Genomic DNA, 19,869 nt, shown 5'->3' with positions numbered 1-19,869 from the left:
ATGTAAGGATACTTACAGCAGAATATTTGTCATTTTAAATTCTAAGCCCATTAGGTTAAATTGGTGTAATTAAGACAGAGCGTTTCAGGCGAGGTGATTAAGAATCACAGGCACCAGCTTGCCTCACAAAGGAGGAAATTAACATCTCTGTTAGGAAAGCACAGTCCGTGCTGGTGTCGTATAATGAAAGGTGCAGTGAAGTCGAAAGTGAACAATGCTTGCCTTCCTATTTCTCTGCAGTCTTCTGAACAGGTTGCATCCAGGCAACCAAATCTCGATGCAATCACACCACTTGACAGCAGGCAAGTGAAAATCAAAAGCCAAGAAATTGCAAAAAATGAAAGCAACCTCCTGCAAGCTCGGCCACATAGTTATACTGACAGGCAGAACTGCACCATTCCTCTGAGAGGGTCTCTGTCTGCACAGATGCTTCTGTTTCTTTGACAGAAATTGGAGGGGTTTTTTCTGCTCAATAAGCACCACACTGTTGGGAGGAACAAAATCTCAGAGAAGTTCAGGTTTCCCTTGACCTCATTTTGTTCTGCTGACGTTAAAGTTAATATTGCCCTTTGTTTGAGGCACAGGTAACATTATATAATCTTTTTCTTCCTTCTATTTGAAATGGCCTGTAGCTCCTACAATATATCTTCATAATTCTGGTTATTACAACATCATAATTTACACTGCAATCCTTTCCCCCATATCCATTAAAAAGATGCTTCCAACCTGATCTCCAAGTTCTAAAATTAGAAATATTTTAGAGCCTGAAGGAAATAACTGAAATATATGTATTTGTTTGCTATGCTATTATTGCTATTTTATTTTTTAATAAATGAGACAAACAGTAGTTCTTTAACTACTTTAAGCAATGAAATATTGCGTAAAGTAAGATTTTTAACTACAGTTGTTTAAAATGGTATTTCTTCCTTAAAGATTTCTTTCTTTTTTTAGGGTTATACTCAGTTGTTTCAGGCCATTAAATATATTTGGATAGATAACCTTAGTAAACATAAAAGGAAGCTTTCAAATAATTCCATGCATTATGAAAACTTTCCAAACCCATCAGGCCCTGTTTGAAAAGGTAATTTTGCAGGTTACCATTACCTAAACCTTATCACTTGTTGTACTGCCCTTACCAACAACAACAGCTAGCAATGAGAGTTTGTAGCGATGAGTCTTTAACATTATTGCTATGAAATTTTGGCCCACACATCTTTGCAGATGTGTTTTTATTCAGCCTTGCCAAAGGCTTTACAAGTATGAACAGCGTGGTAAAGGTCATATTAAAGTACCTGAATTTAATTTATTTTCAGACTTTGTCTAAATTAGATATTTTCAATTCACTAGCGGACTAACTTCTTGATCTTCCATTCATACATGTTTCACTCATGTTGTGAGGTTTACCTGCTTTAACTATTATGCCTATCACCACATGACATGAATCTTCAGATGGATTGTCAATTCTAATTTCTAAAGTATGAGCTACTTTTTTCTGTGACCACCATTAATTTATCCTCCTGTAATAAAACTCCAGAGGCTTGGCAAACAACACTGTGCCAATATAGCCAGAGATTGCTACAAAAGGTTTAGTCAAAGTGTGACTTTCTAGGGTATTTTTTTCTATAAAAATTACCAGGGTTGAATGTAAATATCTGAGTCTGTATACATGGCACAATCCTTTGTGTAGATTTGAGAAAATTTACATTAAATCAAAAGTAGTTCACCCAAATTTTAGTTTTAAAAATTATAGAATTTTTATTTAGTATATCATCCCACTTTCCCCAAAAAAATCTATTAATCATTAATAGCTAACTTAATGATGCATTAATGCCATCAAGCATGAATGCACCTTTCTACTAGTGTATGACCACACATCAAAACTTGTTTGATTTTTATTTTACTTGACGAGAAAAGAAGATGCAGAAGAGATTTTTAATAATTTTTTTGAGTACCATCCTATGCTTTAGGTACTGTCAAGTGCTTTATGTCCAAATGCTTTAGTTCCAAAATGAATCCTGGGATTTATGGTACAGTTTGGAGGGAGTGCTGAATGCTGCAGTGCAGCTTCGATTGAACTCGTCTCAGGTTTGCAGCTGCATTGAGGGGAGTCTGACTCTGAGAAGGCACTTAGTCAGCAGAATGGTCCTAAAGAGCTGCTGCGCCATGGGGACTGCACTGGTGACACCTGCAACTAATGCCTGTGTTTAAACATTCATCATCTGCCTGATGCATGAAATTCTTGTCCAAACATATACATTTTGCTTTCACTGAAAACATCTAACATCACTCCCAGTCATTGAACATTTAAATGTTTTTTTTTTTCACAAGAGTAAATAAAATGCATGTTGTCTTAAAGCACCTAAAAGCAGCATCAGAGAGTAAAATATGATGCTCCCCCTGCAGCATTTCAGCCTTCTTTTCTTCTTTCTGCTCAGCATGCATTCATAGTTTCTATAAATATGAGCCATAAGTACGCCATCATGCTGCTTTCAGAGGCATTCAGAAACAACCATTTACATATCTTCCTCCACATAGAAAGCACATCACAGCCAAACATCTTCCCTCAACATGTACTAAACAGCCTCGCAGCTTAAACCATCATGCTACAGGGGTAGGTAGATGTCCTGGCCAGGTGGCACAGACGGTTGATTGAAATCGTGAGCAGCAAAGGTCCTTGATGTAGTGCTGCTATTTTTTACTCTGATTTTCCCACTCATGTTTTATTCAAACTCAGGATGCTTCAGTACAAGAAGGTCTATTTGATGCCAAGTACGGATGCTGGGCACTTGGCTTCTGTGCTTCTGTCCGTCCCATTTTTTTTAGTGCCGGTCAGGTGCTTTGTGAAAAGGAGGAGCAATTTGAAACAGAAACTGACAACTGGTATACATGTCTTGCTTCTAATTATTGCCACTTTGTTCACCAGATTTGCAAGTAGCATCCAGCATCGCAACAAACAGCTAAAAACATTGCAAATTCAACTGGCTCCAGCTCAGCTGCGTAATCAGAAATTCCCTTTCCGTTTGAGAAAGAAAAAAAAACCTTTTACAGCTTGGATTGATGACTAGAGTCTGTTTGTACCCTACACACTTGTAACTGTAATTTGTATTTCTAAACCAGATATTTGATCTGACTGGATATATGCAAAAAACAAGATTAGTTTGTGCATCAGCTAATTCTGTATGCAGTATTGTAGTGCTGGGTAACACAGAGTGCTATGAAACAATGACCTAACGGGCATCTGGTGTGTATCGATTGTTTTCTTTTAGGCAGCCAAGCTCACTCTATGATGGAACTGCAACAGAAGTAGTGAAGGAGTGGAGGTGGGTGGTGAATGAGAGGAGTTTAGCTTCCCCCCCCCTGCTTGCTTATGGCTGCATTACAATAAGTATACATGTAACACATTCCAGGTTTATATATTTCGTTGCATTTGTTTCATATCAACAATTGCTCTGATCAGAAATTAGAATACAAGATATGCATGTCGTATAGATGCATGCAAATGCACATTCCTGTAATACACCGTACTATTTTATCTCTACAACATCCCCAAAGCAGCCAAGTCTGGGTTGGGACTTTGCCTCATTGTATGCAGCTCAGCATCAGCATATTATAAATAAGGGAGCTCCAGCTTCTGACACATACCCCGTCATGTTCCAGATGTTTAGAACAGCTGGCACACAAACAAACAGACACCAAATATGGTCCCTTTAATAATTCAGATGAGAATAGAAAGTTAGGAACAGAAGCTAAGTCTTGTTCTCATGGACACTATTTGATAAGTTTTGCTCTGTGATTCATTTTCAAAGGTAATTTATGAAATATTGTTGTTTTTTTCCCCCCATCTACAGTGTAATGCCATCGCAATGCTGTTCAATTTTCTGGGAGAGTGTTTTGCATCTGTTATTGTCTGTGTTTTCTAAATGTTATTTTGCTAAATGTGTGAGCCATCATGTTTAGTAACATTTGTGCTTGTTATAAAATGTCATGGTCCAGTAAGCGCAAATTATGTTGTATTATATAGCAGAATATTCTACAAGTCATTCATTGAACCTTTTCTTTTTTCTTCATTTACTCATTTTATCTGTACACTGAAATAAGATAGAGCTCTTGCCCAAACAATTCAAAATGAGGTGACTGAAATTTAAAAGATAATTTTATTTTGTTTCATTTGACTTAATTATTCACTGTTTTCAAATGTTGTACAATATAGTTTTAACACAGTTTAAACCGGTGTTCTAAACTATGCGTTTATGAAAAAGACACAAGGGTTTTTTTACTGTCTGGGAATAAGGTAGGCTAAATCTTTATTGTAAAATTACCTAAATTAATTGTATTTAGTATTCTTAAACAATTTTATATGCTCTTTTTCAGTTTCTGAATTTTATACTAAGACCTTGTGGAAATGCTGACTGAAGCTGCTAATAGGGTTTTCTTATCCACAGTGAAATAAGTCTTTTACCAGCTTGACCCCAAAGGCGACTCAACAAGGAAGTAGCAATTGCTCAAAAAGCAACATAAAAAAAAACCTATTACAGTTTAGAAATGCAGCCAGAAATGCATCCAGGAACACAGCACTCCATTTTTGGTAATATTTCTGTGGTCTGTTTAAATTAAAATGTAACTGTTTGGCCATAATGACATAACACCCTGGTTTGAGACTGCGAGCATACCTAAAAATAATTTTGTGTGAGCAACTTTGTAAACAAAACCGACTCTGTATCATCAGTTCGATCCGGAAGAATAAATCAGAATTCCAGCAAATGATTGGGAAAAGCTTGTAGAATGATATATGATCAATGTCAAATAAAATGTTATAAAATGTCATGGTTATTAAAAGACAAATATATTAATATATATTATTTATTTATATATTTTTGAAAATCCTAACAGAAAAAATTACTCTGATCGACTGTCAGCCATTGGGAAAAAACGGTATTTACTTTAACACAAGATAAATTTCATTGGGTCCTGAACTAATCCTCACAGTTTGCAGTTCCTTAAATGTTTTAGGGTTTCATTCAGAGTATGTAAACCTCTGATTCAATTTTATATAAAAACCTAAACATAGATGTTTCAAAACTTATAAATGTTGAGTCCTTTTGTCAGAGCCCTTTGTTAAATTTATTGCGTAAAACATGAGACTGCAGACAGAAATCTCATTGCTGCTGAGATGAGCTTTTGACAAATGGACAAATAAGAGCACTCAGACAACCTCGCAGTAAAAATAAGTGCTGCATCAGCATGCATCCCATAACACACCAACAGGAAATTTACATTTAAGCACATTTATTTTGTGCTCAGCAAAGTGCATATTGATTTTATTTCAATTGCCACTCTCTTCATTTCAGCTACCACCCCCCAAATAAAAAAAAACTACTATTCCTGGCAAGCTCCACAAAGAGTGTAGGCTCTCAGCTGCTATGCTCCTGTTTGTTTGTGTGTGAGATATCTACTGACATAAAGCTTTGCGATTGAAGTCAAACAACGTTAACGTGGTCACCCATCCATCCTCACCTCTGGCCTTTTGTGTTTTACGGCAGATCACACCATCGTTGAAAGCTGCGCACTGAATGATTCCATTAGGGTGGATTATGTCTTCATGTCTGTGTGCAGAGCTGGTTAACTGTTGAACAAATTAGTTTAGTGGTGACTCTAAGCAGGCTACTCCAATAAATCCATGGCCTTTTATTTCATTAGGAAGCCACAGGATATCTGTCATTTGTGCTATGGCCTTGGAAGATAGTGTTGTCACAAGGACCGGGCTCCTACAGAGTTGATTGATTAACATAAGGGCTGACTATAAATCATGTAAGCAGTAGCAAATTACTCAAAGCATGTCATAAATCGACTGGTGTGGTATTAAATGTACATGGTCTACTCTTTATGAAGATGTTATTATGCAAAAAACCATTGATTTAATAACAAAATATTTAACTGGACTGTAGGAAATGGGATTCATCAGGTAGACACACTAATTTATGAGCATCATTAAAGAAAAACATCAAGACGAATCAAAACAATTGCCCTGCTTTGAGAAGTAATTGCTTAGTTCTTGTTTTGCATCCCCAGCAGCCTAGGTTATTTATTATTGTTAAGCACTTCAGCACACAACCACTTGACTTTTGGTTTCCTTGGCAATAAGCAAGCTAAATCCTGCTCCACTTCTTCAGGTGGAAGTGAGTCAACCGAGCTGTTGTACAAATCGCCCCCGTACCATCCTCACGCTTTCGCATGAGCTAGTTGTGGAGCATAGAGAAAACTGGAACAAAAACAGGAGCACAGAGACAAATGACAGTCTGTTGTAATCGACAGCAGCGTTTCTCCACAGGCAAAACATTCCCTGGCACCAGCACGCTAAGCCTCGAAGCATCCTTTCATTCATTGATCAAGAATTCACAAATCTTTTCCGCTGATGCCTAAGCTCATGAAGCAGTCAGAGGACTTTTAAAACAGCTGACAAATTGTTGGCAAATGAAAAGCTGCACAGGAGCCATAGATTTTCATTCTTATTTACGATCATATAAATTCATCTTATTGTCCTCCCAGTAGGGCAAGAGAATAAACCTGACACAAAATCAGTAGTTAATTATTCAGTTCCATTATGCAGCATTTCAAATGAAGCACTAAAATCGTCTATCTTGGAACCTGTATAATTTTTTGAACATAATTACCATTTCAACTTTTGGGAATGTTGGGAATCATGCTCTACTTAGTACATGCAGTGCCTTATAAAAGTATTCAGAGGCCCTTTTTCGCATTTTGCTGCAGCACAACCACAAACTACTGGAATTTTATGAAATGGAGCACCATAAAGTTGCACATACACCAGGCAGCAACGGATCAGACAGGTCAGAGATAAAGCTGTGGAGAGTTTCAAAGCAGGATTAGGTTATAACAAAAATATTTTAAGGACTATTTGATCTACTGTCTGAAAACATATAGAACTCTGTATAACTGCAAACATGCCAAAATATTCCAATATGTCCACCTACAGTGACAGAAAATCTGCCAAAAGGCCCAAAATAAAGCTGGAGGACCCTTTAGAGAACCATCGTTCAGGTGAGAGAAACTTTAGACAACATTATCCTGAGCTATGCCCCCCAGAAACACTCTCTTTTATGGAAGAGCACAATGGAATGACTTGGATCAGAGCACATGTATGTGATAATGGCTTGGAAAAGTGCCCTCAATATGCAAAGATAAGAAGCTAATAATTGGCATCCTTTCCAATATGATTATCCTGTCTAAGAGTGATTCTGAAAAACTACCATGCATTTGTAACTTTAAGGCCAGACTACTGCAATTCTTTATCAAAAAGATGTCCACATAATGTAATTACTGTAGAAGCTCCAAAATGCTGCAATGCCATTGTTTTAAATGAAAATTTTAAACAATTTTTCCTATTTTAGCTTCCCTTCCTTGGCTAAAATAGTTTTGTGTTCATCAAACACATACAATTCCAGGATATAGTGCAAGGAACAAAGTCGGTAGCTCTCTAATGCGACAAATGTGGAAAAAGTTATTTTGTGTGTTGCTGCATATAGACACAGCACCCCTTGCACGATTATTAAGAACATTTTTAAAGAAGGATCATATTTATAATGTTATTCTTATTTCTTAGATGCAGTAAGTAAGCATATAAAAACAATGTGTCAATAAAAAAATAATTAATCTAAATTTTGGTCGATTTGAGTAAATCACAGGAAGGACGTCCATGAGACCTAAAACAGACTGCTGGATGCAGCATGTGTCCCGATTTCACTGGAGTGCAAAAGATCTGAATCCTGTTGACTCAGTCAGCATAAAATGCTACGTCACCATGGTAACAGCGTATGCAACACACATGGATGATGGACACAGAGAGAGCTATTGTCGTACCTTTGTTACAGGTTGAAAACTGAAATTAAAATGTGGGGGATGTTGACAGCTATGACTAATAACTGTAAATAAAAACATAAAAAGAACTCGTTTGTCCATTCTGGATTTGTGCATCACAAGGCTGAGGCGCTGCAGGCCACGTTGGAGCGCTTCTTCGTATTATGTAATTACGTTCAACAGTGACGGTAACAGCAAAATCCACACAAAAACCGTTGTTCAAGCCATTAGAAAGAAATGTCCACTTGTTATTAATTGTGCGCTAAGGAAGCAAATTGCCCTTAGTGTCGGTCCATAAAGTTGCATAACATTTCAGTCACTACCCCTCTGATTACCAACAAGCGTCGCTGCCCATTGATAATTTCTGGAGGAATAAACCTCACCGCACAACTGTACCACGGGTCCACGAGGGGGAAATTAAGATGCGGTCGTTTTCCTCGCTTTAGACAGGGGCGCATTGAACCATAACAACTCCCCCAGTGGACACCGCGACATCTGGCGCGCGTCTAACACCGAGGATCAGAGCGCAGGGCGGGCATGTGCTCCTACCTGTCCGCAGATTGAAAGATCTCCTGGCTTCCACCAGATACGGGATGTCGCTCGTGGAGCGGAGCCTCCTGAGCGGTCTTCGGTCTGAATTGCTGGCCGGTGTGGTCGCCATCAATTTGAGCCAGTGTCCAGAGATGACTGCTGGCCGACTGGGACAGAAGCAGAGCCGCACGGCCACTCGCGCGCGCTGGGAGGCAGCGATCGATGGAGAGGAGGAGGGAGTACACATGCACGAGAGAATGAGAGAAAGAGAGAGAGAAAGAAGAGAGAGAGAGAGAGAGAGAGAGAGAGAGAGAGAGAGAGAGAGAGAGAGAGAGAGAGAGGAAGGAGAGGCGTTGGTGTGAAATGATACCAATTTAAAACACGAAGTAAATAAACGAATATTGTGGTTGGGAATCAGCTACTTTAAAAAGAGTGATGATGTTGATGATGATGATGATGATGATAATAATAATAATAATAATAATAATAATAATAATAATAATAATAATAGCCTAATAATAATAAAAGTAGTACTGCTATGGATAAAAACAAACATATTCCAAACTTTTTTATTTTTTTCACCTGTGAACTTTATATTCTTTCATTTTCTACGTGAAAATACAAATAAACTTTATGGATAAATAAATAAATGCAAATAAATGTAGTTGTTTCAAAATGTTTACATTTAAGTTGTTTATAATTTAATCTAAAAACTAAACTAAATTACACTTCACTTAATAAAACTAATTTAACACATACAGTTAATTATTATTATTATTCATGTAAATTGAGGCAAAATTATTTTGGGGAATGAAAAATTATACCTGCCTGAGCGACAGTTAATGATATCCACCACTAGAGGGCGAACTCGAATTACACATAATCTTGGCTTTACGACACTCTTGTTCCTTTGCGGCCCCTCCTGATAATTGAGGACAGATAGGTAAACAAGCCCAGCGTGTCTTTCTCGACAAACCAAAAAAAAACCCTCCTGTCGAAGTCGATGCACATGTAAGTTCCTTCTAAAAAAGTGCTTTTGTTCACGTTGTTTTTGCTCGATGCAAGTTAAGGTTACAAGGTTTTCTTTGCTCTAACGACATCTTTCGGAGGTCGTCACGTACTTCACGACTGTTGGGCAACACAATACGTCTGCATTTTGTAAACAATGAATATAATGGCATTAGGCTGCTTCTAACGCCGAGGAGCATAAAAACAATGCTTGATATACTTTGTTTGCGAGTTTTCAAGTAAAAAAAGGAGGCGACATCAGAAAGAGCGCTGCGTGATGTCAGAATACCGACAGAGACCAAAGGGTGTATTAACCCTGTTTTGAATGGAAGGTCTGACATTCAGTTCAACCTGCTTCCATTTGTTTGACTTTGTTTGTGTTGATGGGTGTGTGAGTTCGACTATTTATTTTCTCCCGTTTCCCAACTGTTAGGAATTGAGTTCAACAAACACATTCTTCAGCTTTCCTCTGTGTGTACATTACTTGCCTTATCAGTGTAAAGATCCCCAGACTCTGTCGGGCCTGTTGCAGCTTCTTGCTGCAATAAAAACGCATCTCGGACTGCACAGCATTTTTGCACCTTACTTTATAGTCATTTAGACGATATGTTGACACGAGAAGCTACAAAAAGCATCGAGAGCAAAATCATCCATTTGTTTCATTGCCCAAAAGCAAAATGCTGCAAGCTCTCTTTGGTGGTTTTTAAATTGTGTAACTTTATCATCTGAACTGTATTTGATGGTGACTGATTTGTCAAGGAATGCAGTGGAAAGGACTTTGAAATGCCTTGCTGTTCAAATGTGCTATACAAATAAAATTTGATTGATTGATTGATTGATTGATTGATTGGAAACGGGCTTTGATAGAATACATTTACCGGGGAATGCATACAAAATATTCAAATGTGTCATGTGCTCTGTTCGCTAACAATATATTTGGCCAGATGTATGGGTTTTCAGTGTCATAGTCTACAGCTTTGGCTGGGAGCAAAGCAACAAGTGTAGGTTTTATTGCAGCCAAAATTTCCACCAATATCACGGTGATATGTTTAACTTATATCAGGCAGCTCTGCAACAAGACAAAAAACTGTTTTTGATGGTAAAGTATTGGTGATTTAGGTCTTGCTTTCTAAAATGTCTTTTGGTAACATTTTTAGGTTGGTGTTTTCTTTCTATTTTTACATTTGGAACATTTGTAAACCAAAACTAATTGTATATTCTTAATTCAAAAATATTCATATAAAAGCTATATTCAGGAACAAAAAAAAGTGTCTTTTTTTAGCATAAGGGATGATATTTAATCTCATAAGAAATATTACAAACCTCAAAGAAGTCTGAAGCTGTGTGAAAAGTAAAATGACATGCAATTAGAAAAGCTGGCATTTTTTTGTTTCTTCTGATCTTTCAGTGACAATGCTTCTCAAAAGCCGAGTTGTCTTATCACTTGGTGTTCGCATGTGCTCTACACATGTAACAGGTCCAGTGATTGAATCAGGAAGACCCAGTTCAGGTAAAGCAAGAGCTTTTTAGAACCACATATACCCATTCTTTCTACCAGGCTGCATCTAGTAGAAAATTGTTTATCTATCCATCCATTTTAAAACATTGTAAAAAATGTACCTCCTTTTGTTTAATTAAGATCTAAACTTAAATTTGTTGGATATTGATAAGTTCTTGTTTGACTCTCAGACATGTCTGAATTCCGAAAGGCCTTCGCCAAAGCCAAGAACATAGCAATCATCACCGGAGCAGGTGTGAGTGCAGAGAGTGGCGTACCGACTTTCAGGGGAGAACATGAGAAGTGGAGGAAGTGGCATTCCCAGGTACATTTTAACAAAGAAGCTATGTCTGATTACAACATTCTTCCCTCAGAGCTCCATTCTTTAAACTTGTCCATGTGGATCTACCCCCCACAGGACCTTGCTTCTCCAGAGGCCTTCTCTCGCAACCCATCTCGGGTTTGGGAGTTTTATCACTACAGGAGAGAGCTTGTGTTGGACAAGAAGCCCAGCGCCGTCCATTTGGCCATAGCAGAGTGTGAAGCTCGCTTGAAGAAGCAGGGGCGCTCAGTGGTAGTCATCACCCAGTGCCAAGATGATTTGCACCAACAGGCTGGGTCAAAACATGTCCTCAAGATTCACGGTGAGTATTAGTGGGAAATTCTGTAGTGATGAAATTTGCAAGAACATGACGAGCAATTGTCAAGATTTTTTCTGCACATTTTAATTGACCATATTAAAATGTAATTTAAATTTTTCCGTTGGAAGTTGATCCTTTCACTTCAAACATAAAGTAAAATCAATTTATTTGAGGAAAAGTATAATGAAGGTTCCTCATGGCAAATGAAGTGACAAGTATTAAGGGTCTTAGGCACTTGAGCATATGAAATGGACAGATTCACTGCAATAACACATTATGTCAGCCATTTGGTCAATATGTCCTCATGTCATAAAGTGCAAACAAAGAAACATGGTTGTGTTTGAGTTTTGGATTTTTTGTGACCTTAGACATTCATAGAACTCTTCACAATTAAGAGAAATAAATATTATTGCACACTATTTCTAAAAGTATTTACTTGGCTGCCTTTCCTTTCATATGAGTTTAAGAGACATTTCATGTTTATTTCGCATTCTGTAATGTCAGTCCAACCTTTGCAATTATAACAGTTTAAACTCTTCTGGATTTGCTTTCTGTGAAGCAAAGGAGTTGTTGTAATTTATGACTGTTCTTCCTTGTCTGTATTTGTGTGGCCAGACAGTGATGTAATCTCATCCGAAAAGATTTTCTGTCAGGTTAAGATTAGGGCTCTTTCCAGATCAGCCTCGTTCTTTCACACCAAATCTCCTCATCCTTGTCTTTCTGGCTCTTGCTTTGTGCTTTTGTGCAGAATCTTGTTGAAAAATAAGGGCTCATTCCCAAACTACTTCCACAGAGTCAGGCACGTAAAATTAGCCAAAAAGTGTCTTTATATGGTGAAGCCTTACGAGTTCATTTGACTGGAACTAAAGGGATGAGTTCAGCTCCTGGAAAAACAACCCCACACTGTAATCCTCTTTGTACCAAACTTGATGTGTGACACAATGCAGTCAAGCAAGTGCTGTTCTCCTGGTAAATGCCAAAGACAGACCTGCACATTAGTTTGGCACACAGAGACTCATGATCATGGTCATCACTGCCAAGTACTTGAGATTATGGTATTCCAGTGAAACATTCTTAAGACTCAGCACTGAATGTTTGTAATGTTTTTTTTTTTTCTTCTCAGAATCCCAAGTCACACCACAACTATTAAAAAGATTAAATTATTTTTGTGTTCTTTGCATTTTGTGTACTGTGTGTAAATTTGCATGTGTGTGTACGTAACTGCAGGCAGTCTGCTGGAGACACGCTGTATGAGTTGTGGACAAGTGACCGTGAACAAGCAAAGCCCCATATGTGCTGCTTTAAAGAGCAAAGGGTAGACAGCCCTTGATGATTATACACACACTAATAAACATCCAGAATTTGTGGTCTGATCCCTTCTGTTTGACTTTACACAATTTGCTTGGTTTCAGAGCACCTGGCACAAATGTTCCTGATGAACAGATTCCTGTGGATAAACTACCAAGGTGAGATTATCTACACACTGTATTATTAACACTGACAAATATATTTCTTAAGCTTTTTGGCTCCCCATTTTACTGATTTCAGGGGAGTGTTCCCAATGTCGATGACCTGAAATATTTTGACAGAAGAACCTTTAATCTTCTTGCCTTTAAGCTTGTCAAATATTCATACATAGTAAAAATAAAATATTAAAAATTGTGTTACATTTTATATTTAAAACACTTAAGCAATGGTTTTTATACTCATGGATTTCACTCATTTGCGCTTTAATATGGTACAAAAAGTCCAAGTTTTACATTCTACTTATTTTATATGCTTTCTAGATTTTAATACTATCAAAAACCAAAATAAAAACCGGTTATGTCTCACCCTAAAAGAACCAAGAAACAGCCAACTAAAACATTCAGTTCATTTTTTTTTTTTTAGCTGAATGTCCCTTTATGCTCTTCTGATTAGAGTAAATGGGGGATCTAATGCGTGTGTCGTATATGCACAAACACAGCCTAAAAAGAATGTAGCAGCTTGTTGCTGGTAAAGAAACATCGTTTCCAAACAGCCCTCTGTTCAGATTTCAATTTTTAGCTTTGCTTTTCTTCATTTGTGCCCTCCAGGCAGACAGCATTATTGAAGCATCACTCAGTAGGGATAATTTTTCAATAGAAGATGCAAAAGACGAATGAGAGAAACTATGAAAGGAACTGTCTGCTAACACATTTGCATGAAAGCATTTGTTTAATGGCACATCTTATCAAGCTGTTGCACTTACCTTATTCTCATTTCAACTCTGTTGTGAATCAAATTTGTATAAACCTTAGGCGTTATGCATATTTTACACACAAGGTTTGTCTCCAGGAGATGCAATGCAACTCTACATGCTCTTTAAATTCAGAGGCAACGCAGGAAATTGAACTCGTCCACTAGAGGGCAGTGATGTTCTTCGAGGTCAAATTTTGCCTAAATATGACCAAAGTGTTCTGTATTCATTTCTCAGTGACAGTTAGGTGATTGCCCCCATTTTTATCTTTGACTTTGCCTTTCAAACATGTTTCTCAGCTGACTGAACCCTCATTATTTTGCTGTTTTTAGTTTTTTTTTTTTTTACTCTTCGGTCAGAGCTGGTTTAACCTATACTTCTTGTTGCTGTTCTATAAAGATGTGAGGAGAGAAACTGCCACGGTCTTCTGAGACCCAATGTCGTCTTCTTTGGGGAGACTTTGGACTCTCACATTCTGACTAATGTAGAAAAGGAAATTGAAATCTGTGACCTCTGTCTGGTGGTGAGTTGTCTTTTATGTAGGTATATTGGCACACATTTCACCTGTGAGACAGTTTTATGGAATGCTGTATTTTTCCAGAGTGTTTAGGACTTGACCTGATTTGCAGCATTGTCCGGAGAAATCTGAAGTTGACTCTTGGGTTATTGCTCCCTGTTGTTTACTTGCAGGTGGGGACGTCATCCATTGTTTACCCAGCAGCCATGTTTGGTCCCCGGGTTGCATCCAGAGGTGTTCCAGTTGCAGAATTTAATATGAATACAACACCAAAAACTGAATATTTTATGTAAGTCAGTAAGAACACTAAACTTCTATTTTAAAAACATATGTGATCGTCTGCATTTATAATGTTAGCTTCAAAAGTAACCAAAAGAATCAATAGCAGATGTAACACCACTACTTCTCAGCATTCTAACATTTGTGTTATCTTTTACTCTGTTTGATGGGACACAGGTACCATTTCCAGGGTCCATGTGGAACCACGCTGCCACCGGCTCTGGCACCACATGAGTCCGAGGAATTGTAAAAATCATTAGGCTGTTTTCTTTAGATGAAAGTTGGTGGTTTCTTCTACATTCTAATGCAGTCCAAAGCTGCTGCATTTCATCATAGTTTATCAAATATCAAACTGCCTGGAAAAACAGTTTTTAAAATATAATGAATTTCTTAATACTTGAAAATCTTGCTTATAAACTGGAGTCAGATCAGATAACTTTTTTGACAAATATTCTCTTCTTACATTAGAATTAAGGTGGGAAAATGTAACTTCATTGTGAAAGGTAATGCACTCCATATTTACTTACTTTCATAGAAAATGATATTCCTTCTTCAGATTAAATGTTTAGGGGAGATCCTTCTTTGTAGAAACAATAATGCTTTAGAAAGATCTAAAATTCTTTCTTGTGCCAATGGATAGGATTCCTCTGTTCCTTTACTATCCAATGAACAGGTATGCAGACATGCTCTTGTGCCTTTTCAAGCTGTTGATTCAACTTTGACCAAATGCTTGCTTATAAACCTCAAATGCAAATCAACCAATGTTACAGAGATTTAGTCAAGTGTTTAGTTTACTAAAAATAGCAATGGGTAAAGCAGAATAATATACTTCTCATTGTGTTTGACAATGTTTGATATGATGTCTGAAGTCATCTGGTTACATGTATGAAGTATTCAGGAGACATTGTTTTCTCAATCAAATATGGTTAGAACAAAAAGCAATAACATGATTTTTTTTTCTTTTTTACATTTTCATTGTCAACGAACTATATGCACAGCTACTTTTTAAAGTATTAATACTGCATTTACACAAAGCATTATCATTAAAATTCTTCAGCGATGCATACTGACTTTTGTGACTTTTTCTTCTGATTCACAGTAAAAGAATACAACCCTGCATGTGCTTAATGTGAACACTAGAGGCCATGGTTTAGCTTTCTTTAAGTTCTTTTATTTTCTTCTGGGGAGGGGAGATGGAAACAATTTTGCAGTTTGTTCATTTGTTATTTCTGACTGTTTGTTCAGTTGTTATTCCTGACTGTTCTATCATAAGGCTGTTGAAAGAAAAGTAGTCAACATAAAATATTTGCATTCAATACCTTTCACAGTTAAAATGGGTTGTAATAGAGAAACATTTGTGTTAGAGCTGCACTGTTTATAACAGGAGTTCCCAAATTGTTCTGTTCCTGACCGATGAAAGAACAGTGGAAGACTCTTGTGACCCCAGCTGTCAACCGAGTATGCAAAAGAAATTGAAATTGAGATGGTGTTTTGTGACCACAAAAAAAAAAAAAAACAATGTCAACATTCAACATTGTGTAACATAATTATAAGAATTGATTCTTTTCATGTTTTAACATTTACAGCATAGCTGCTTCTCTACCATCATTTCTGAGAATCACAATGTTTTAAATGGGTTAATTTGAGACCCATTGTGGGGTCCCAACTTTGGACCCCACTTTGGGAACCATTGGTTTATTAAATTGAAATATAATTAGCATGATGTCACTATTGCAATAAACTGCTTGGATGCAATACCTAGCAGGCTATTGCATCCAATATAAAATGCTGTGTTTTGAAAAAAGTATTTGCTGCCCTACAGCTTTCTTCTGTTTTTGCTTTTATTGACAATTTGAAGATTTCAATTTTACTTCATCAAACAATTTTTAAAAGTTATTAATCTCAGCCTGCCCTTACATAAAAGGGCAGGGAGTAAATTACTGAGGCTTCAGTAATTGTCCCACTAAGCCCATTAACAATTGTAACTGGCAATATGTATTTTACCTTTATGTGGAGGAATTTTGGCCAACTCTGTTTTTTTGTTTGTTTTTTTTTTTAATCAATAAACTGCCTCTTCACGGTTGTACCACAATATCTATATCAAATTTAAGTTTCCGTTTAGGTAAGGCCACTCCAATACCCATCTTCAGGTATTGTGTTTGCCATTCAAGGGTATACCTATTCTGGATATTTTTGATGTGGCCTAATCCAAGTCTGCTTGAGTTTGAGGTCACAAAATGATGTTTGGACATCATCCACCTGTCTGTGAGTCAATCAATCAATCAGTCAATTATTTTACACGCTGATCCCTGATGGGGGTGCCGGTGCCCATCTCCAGTGGTCACAGCTGAGAGGCGGGGTTTAGATCCCACCTTCTCAAATCACTTGACCTATCCTATCATCCTTCCATAAAAGGATAAGAAAAATATTCACTTTTGCTAAAACATCAATAATTGTATTTACCTGTAATGACATATTAAGAAAGCATTTGATGCATACACAATTTTTTAAAGTCATTTCATACCCCTCTTAATCACATTGAATCTCTAAACGTCAACAAATCAAACTCTTACTCTCACCAGCCTACAGCCCATAAAATACCTGCATATGCGCCAAGTCTCCTCTTTACCTTTATTATAATATGGGTGCCACACAAGACCCATTTGGATGTTGATGTTTGCATGAGTGACTTAAATATAGCATCCAAATGTTTTACTAGTACTCTAATGCGCAATGAGTACGAGCACTCATTTTAGAACACTTAAGAACTACCATAAAGTGGTTTGGGAAGAGCACTCAGTTTTCAGTAAAACGCTATAATTTGTTGCTTATTTTAGTTTTTTAAGATTGGTTTATTGTCTTTACTTAACGAGTATGTCCTCTTTGCTTTGTTGTTTAAAATCTCTCCTTACCTCATGTTTAAAAATGCTTGTCATAGTCTGCACTTGAGGTTAGGAAGCACTGATCTTCTCATGGCAGTGTACGTCTAAAATGCTCCTGCATGACTAAGTTTAACAGGGTTTTTTGTAAGCGTAATTGTGATACATGGTTAAAAATAACTTAATTTGACCATAGAAGGTTATGCTCAATAGACGGTCATAAAGAGACTCTTTCAAAAGAGCCATTTATGCCTGTGGCCAAAAGGGAGAATGGTGTGCCAGTATAAGTGTGATCTCACTGGAGCCTCTTCTTGTAGGTTCGTTTCATGGCCACTATAGTTTTAGCTCTCTCATAATAAATTTTTTAGTTCACAAAGCAGAGCGGCACTACATCACCTGATCTCGGGCCACTTTGGCAAGAAGCGTTATTTGCGGCTTCTTTTTTTATTATTTATTTCTCAAACATGGCATCTAAAGTCACATGGTTTTGTCTTCAATAAAGTATCTCTGTTATTGCATCCCATCATCATTATTTTAATTAGATTTTCCACATCTGCTTTTCTATTACTGGTGCCATCCTGGAGGCAGAAATAAGCCCAACTTCTATTTGTCACTAAGAGGAAAAAAAACAGAGAGAGGCATTTAGTGGGAATCTCAACTGTCATCTTTGGAGCAGGTTTAACCCAAGAGCTCAACCTCCACCTCCTTTGTCTTCTTCCTTGTGGATATGAAGTGGAAAACAGTTTTGAGACATAAATCGTTTAGGGTAATAGATTTGTCATCAGTGGGAGCTTAACAAATACTTATTTTTATTTGAATACATTTTATTGACACGCATCTCTGCAATATTAGTGTTTAACTTATGTTAAATACATTGCAGAAATGCAAAATTCCTGGTAAGATACAACCAATCAGAACCAGGTCTTAGCACTGTCAATCAAGCTTGTGTATGTTGTGCTATCGCCCTACCTCTTGCTACTACAACTCCTCACAGCAGAGCCTCTCAAGAATGCACAGACTAGTTAGGGTGGCCACTGATGACCGTTATAGTAAATCAGCAATCTTGAGCAGCACTTACATGAGCTTGATTGATGGTTGCTAAAACCATCCTCCTGGCTCTGATTGATTGTTTCTCATCGGGAGAGCTGTAATTCTGCCCTCATGCTTCTAATCAAATCAGAGTTCTCCTGTAAGGAGTATATGAACGTATCTGAACATATATAAATGTATCCACATTTATTCTGAGCCCAGCTATCATTTCATAGGAGTTGGCTCTTACAAATTCACCAGAAAAAATTAACTCTTAAGAGTTGATGTTTTTGAGCACGACCTATCAATAGTGTATGCGCATCAGGAGAAAAATATGCAGTGTGTATTCATCCTGCGTGTGTGTAAAACTTTTCTTTTTATGGACAGACTGACAGAAATGTCAGAAAAATGCAGGGAAGGCTGGCTGAACTTTCATAAATTTTACACAGTTCCATACGGAAGCCATCCAGTTACACAGCACATGTCCACATCTGTTTAGAAAGACACAGTTCACTCTGCCATGTTAGCAATGCAGGTTGTCTTATTTGACAGGCTGTGCTTTTATATGGCTAGTAGTTCTGCCTTAACTGGATCATGTTGTGGTGTTCTTTTCCATAACCATTGAAAAAGAAAGTAATTTTGTAATCATTCATTACAACAGTCTTCTATTGATTGAGGTATTTTAATATTGCCACACTTAAAGTTTCTTTGGTCATTTTAAGTTTTCTAACAGCTCTATAACAGCTAAAAAAAAAGCAACACTTGAAGTTCCACAAATCCAAAATGACATGAGCTGAACAAAGCTAAACTAAATACCTTCAAAAACAAACCACGACAAATTTAGAGCAGAGTTGAGCAAACTTGAGCAGTGGAGAACAGATGAACCAATTAAAAAAAATAAATTAAAACCAGAGAGCTTAAATGCTTAGGGGTGAGATATAAAATGCAAGTGTGATAATCAGATGATTATTAACGGCTGCGGAACCGACAGAAGAGAGATGAATAATAACACAAAAGAAGCTTGAACTACTAAACACTACAAACAATAGGTGAAAATACTTGATATAATCTGAGAGTCATAAATGTAATTTCCCAATGAACGGAACACAAGAATAACAAACACCAAACAAACAAATGAACTATGGGAAAATCTTAATGATAATAAGATTATTGTCATTTTTATTCTAACAATAACGCCTGAAACAATTAAAGAGCATCACAAAATAAAATCAGTTCTCTTTGACATATTCTCCAATGGCCATTGTCTTAGCCTGTTGGTCTGTCTCTCTGTGTATTTCCTTGCCAGGCATTGCATGCAGCAAACTGTAGGTGCTTGGATTCAGTGTGGCACGTGATCCTTCGAAAGACAACCTTACGTACGATGGAGGACACTT

The 19,869-nt window shown here is 37.2% G+C and overlaps 2 protein-coding genes across 2 annotated transcripts in view; one reads left to right on the top strand and one right to left on the bottom strand.

Annotated features, from left to right (window-relative positions):
- Positions 1-8,660, bottom strand: part of LOC129362167 (phosphatase and actin regulator 1-like) — a 42,976-nt gene extending 34,316 nt beyond the window's left edge. The window contains exon 1 of the mRNA XM_055033557.1: positions 8,425-8,660. Coding sequence (XP_054889532.1) covers positions 8,425-8,653 — 229 coding nt within the window. The 5' untranslated portion in view covers positions 8,654-8,660. The remainder of the gene's footprint in view (positions 1-8,424) is intronic.
- A 651-nt stretch (positions 8,661-9,311) lies between these two features.
- Positions 9,312-16,114, top strand: LOC129362293 (NAD-dependent protein deacylase sirtuin-5, mitochondrial-like). Its single transcript, XM_055033745.1, has 9 exons — positions 9,312-9,417; positions 10,823-10,924; positions 11,104-11,237; positions 11,331-11,556; positions 12,781-12,868; positions 12,966-13,019; positions 14,171-14,294; positions 14,462-14,577; positions 14,745-16,114. Exons 2-9 carry the CDS (start codon positions 10,828-10,830, stop codon positions 14,815-14,817), a joined length of 912 nt encoding a protein of 303 aa, XP_054889720.1. The 5' UTR covers positions 9,312-9,417; positions 10,823-10,827; the 3' UTR covers positions 14,818-16,114.
- The last annotated feature ends 3,755 nt before the right edge of the window (positions 16,115-19,869 follow it).

The sequence above is a fragment of the Poeciliopsis prolifica genome, unplaced genomic scaffold (assembly GCF_027474105.1).
Source record: "Poeciliopsis prolifica strain line A6 unplaced genomic scaffold, Auburn_PproV2 SCAFFOLD008, whole genome shotgun sequence".
NCBI lineage: Eukaryota > Metazoa > Chordata > Actinopteri > Cyprinodontiformes > Poeciliidae > Poeciliopsis > Poeciliopsis prolifica.
The sequence above is the reverse complement of the archived record's forward strand: the minus strand, read 5'-3'. Positions and strand labels throughout refer to the sequence as shown.

Coding starts and splice junctions, on each gene's coding strand:
- LOC129362293 (XM_055033745.1), top strand. CDS start 10,828: ATGCTTCTCAAAAGCCGAGTTGTCTTATCACTTGGTGTTCGCATGTGC. Junction 12,869..12,965: donor GCTGCTTTAAAGAGCAAAGG/GTAGACAGCCCT, acceptor GCTTGGTTTCAG/AGCACCTGGCACAAATGTTC. Junction 13,020..14,170: donor CCTGTGGATAAACTACCAAG/GTGAGATTATCT, acceptor TGTTCTATAAAG/ATGTGAGGAGAGAAACTGCC.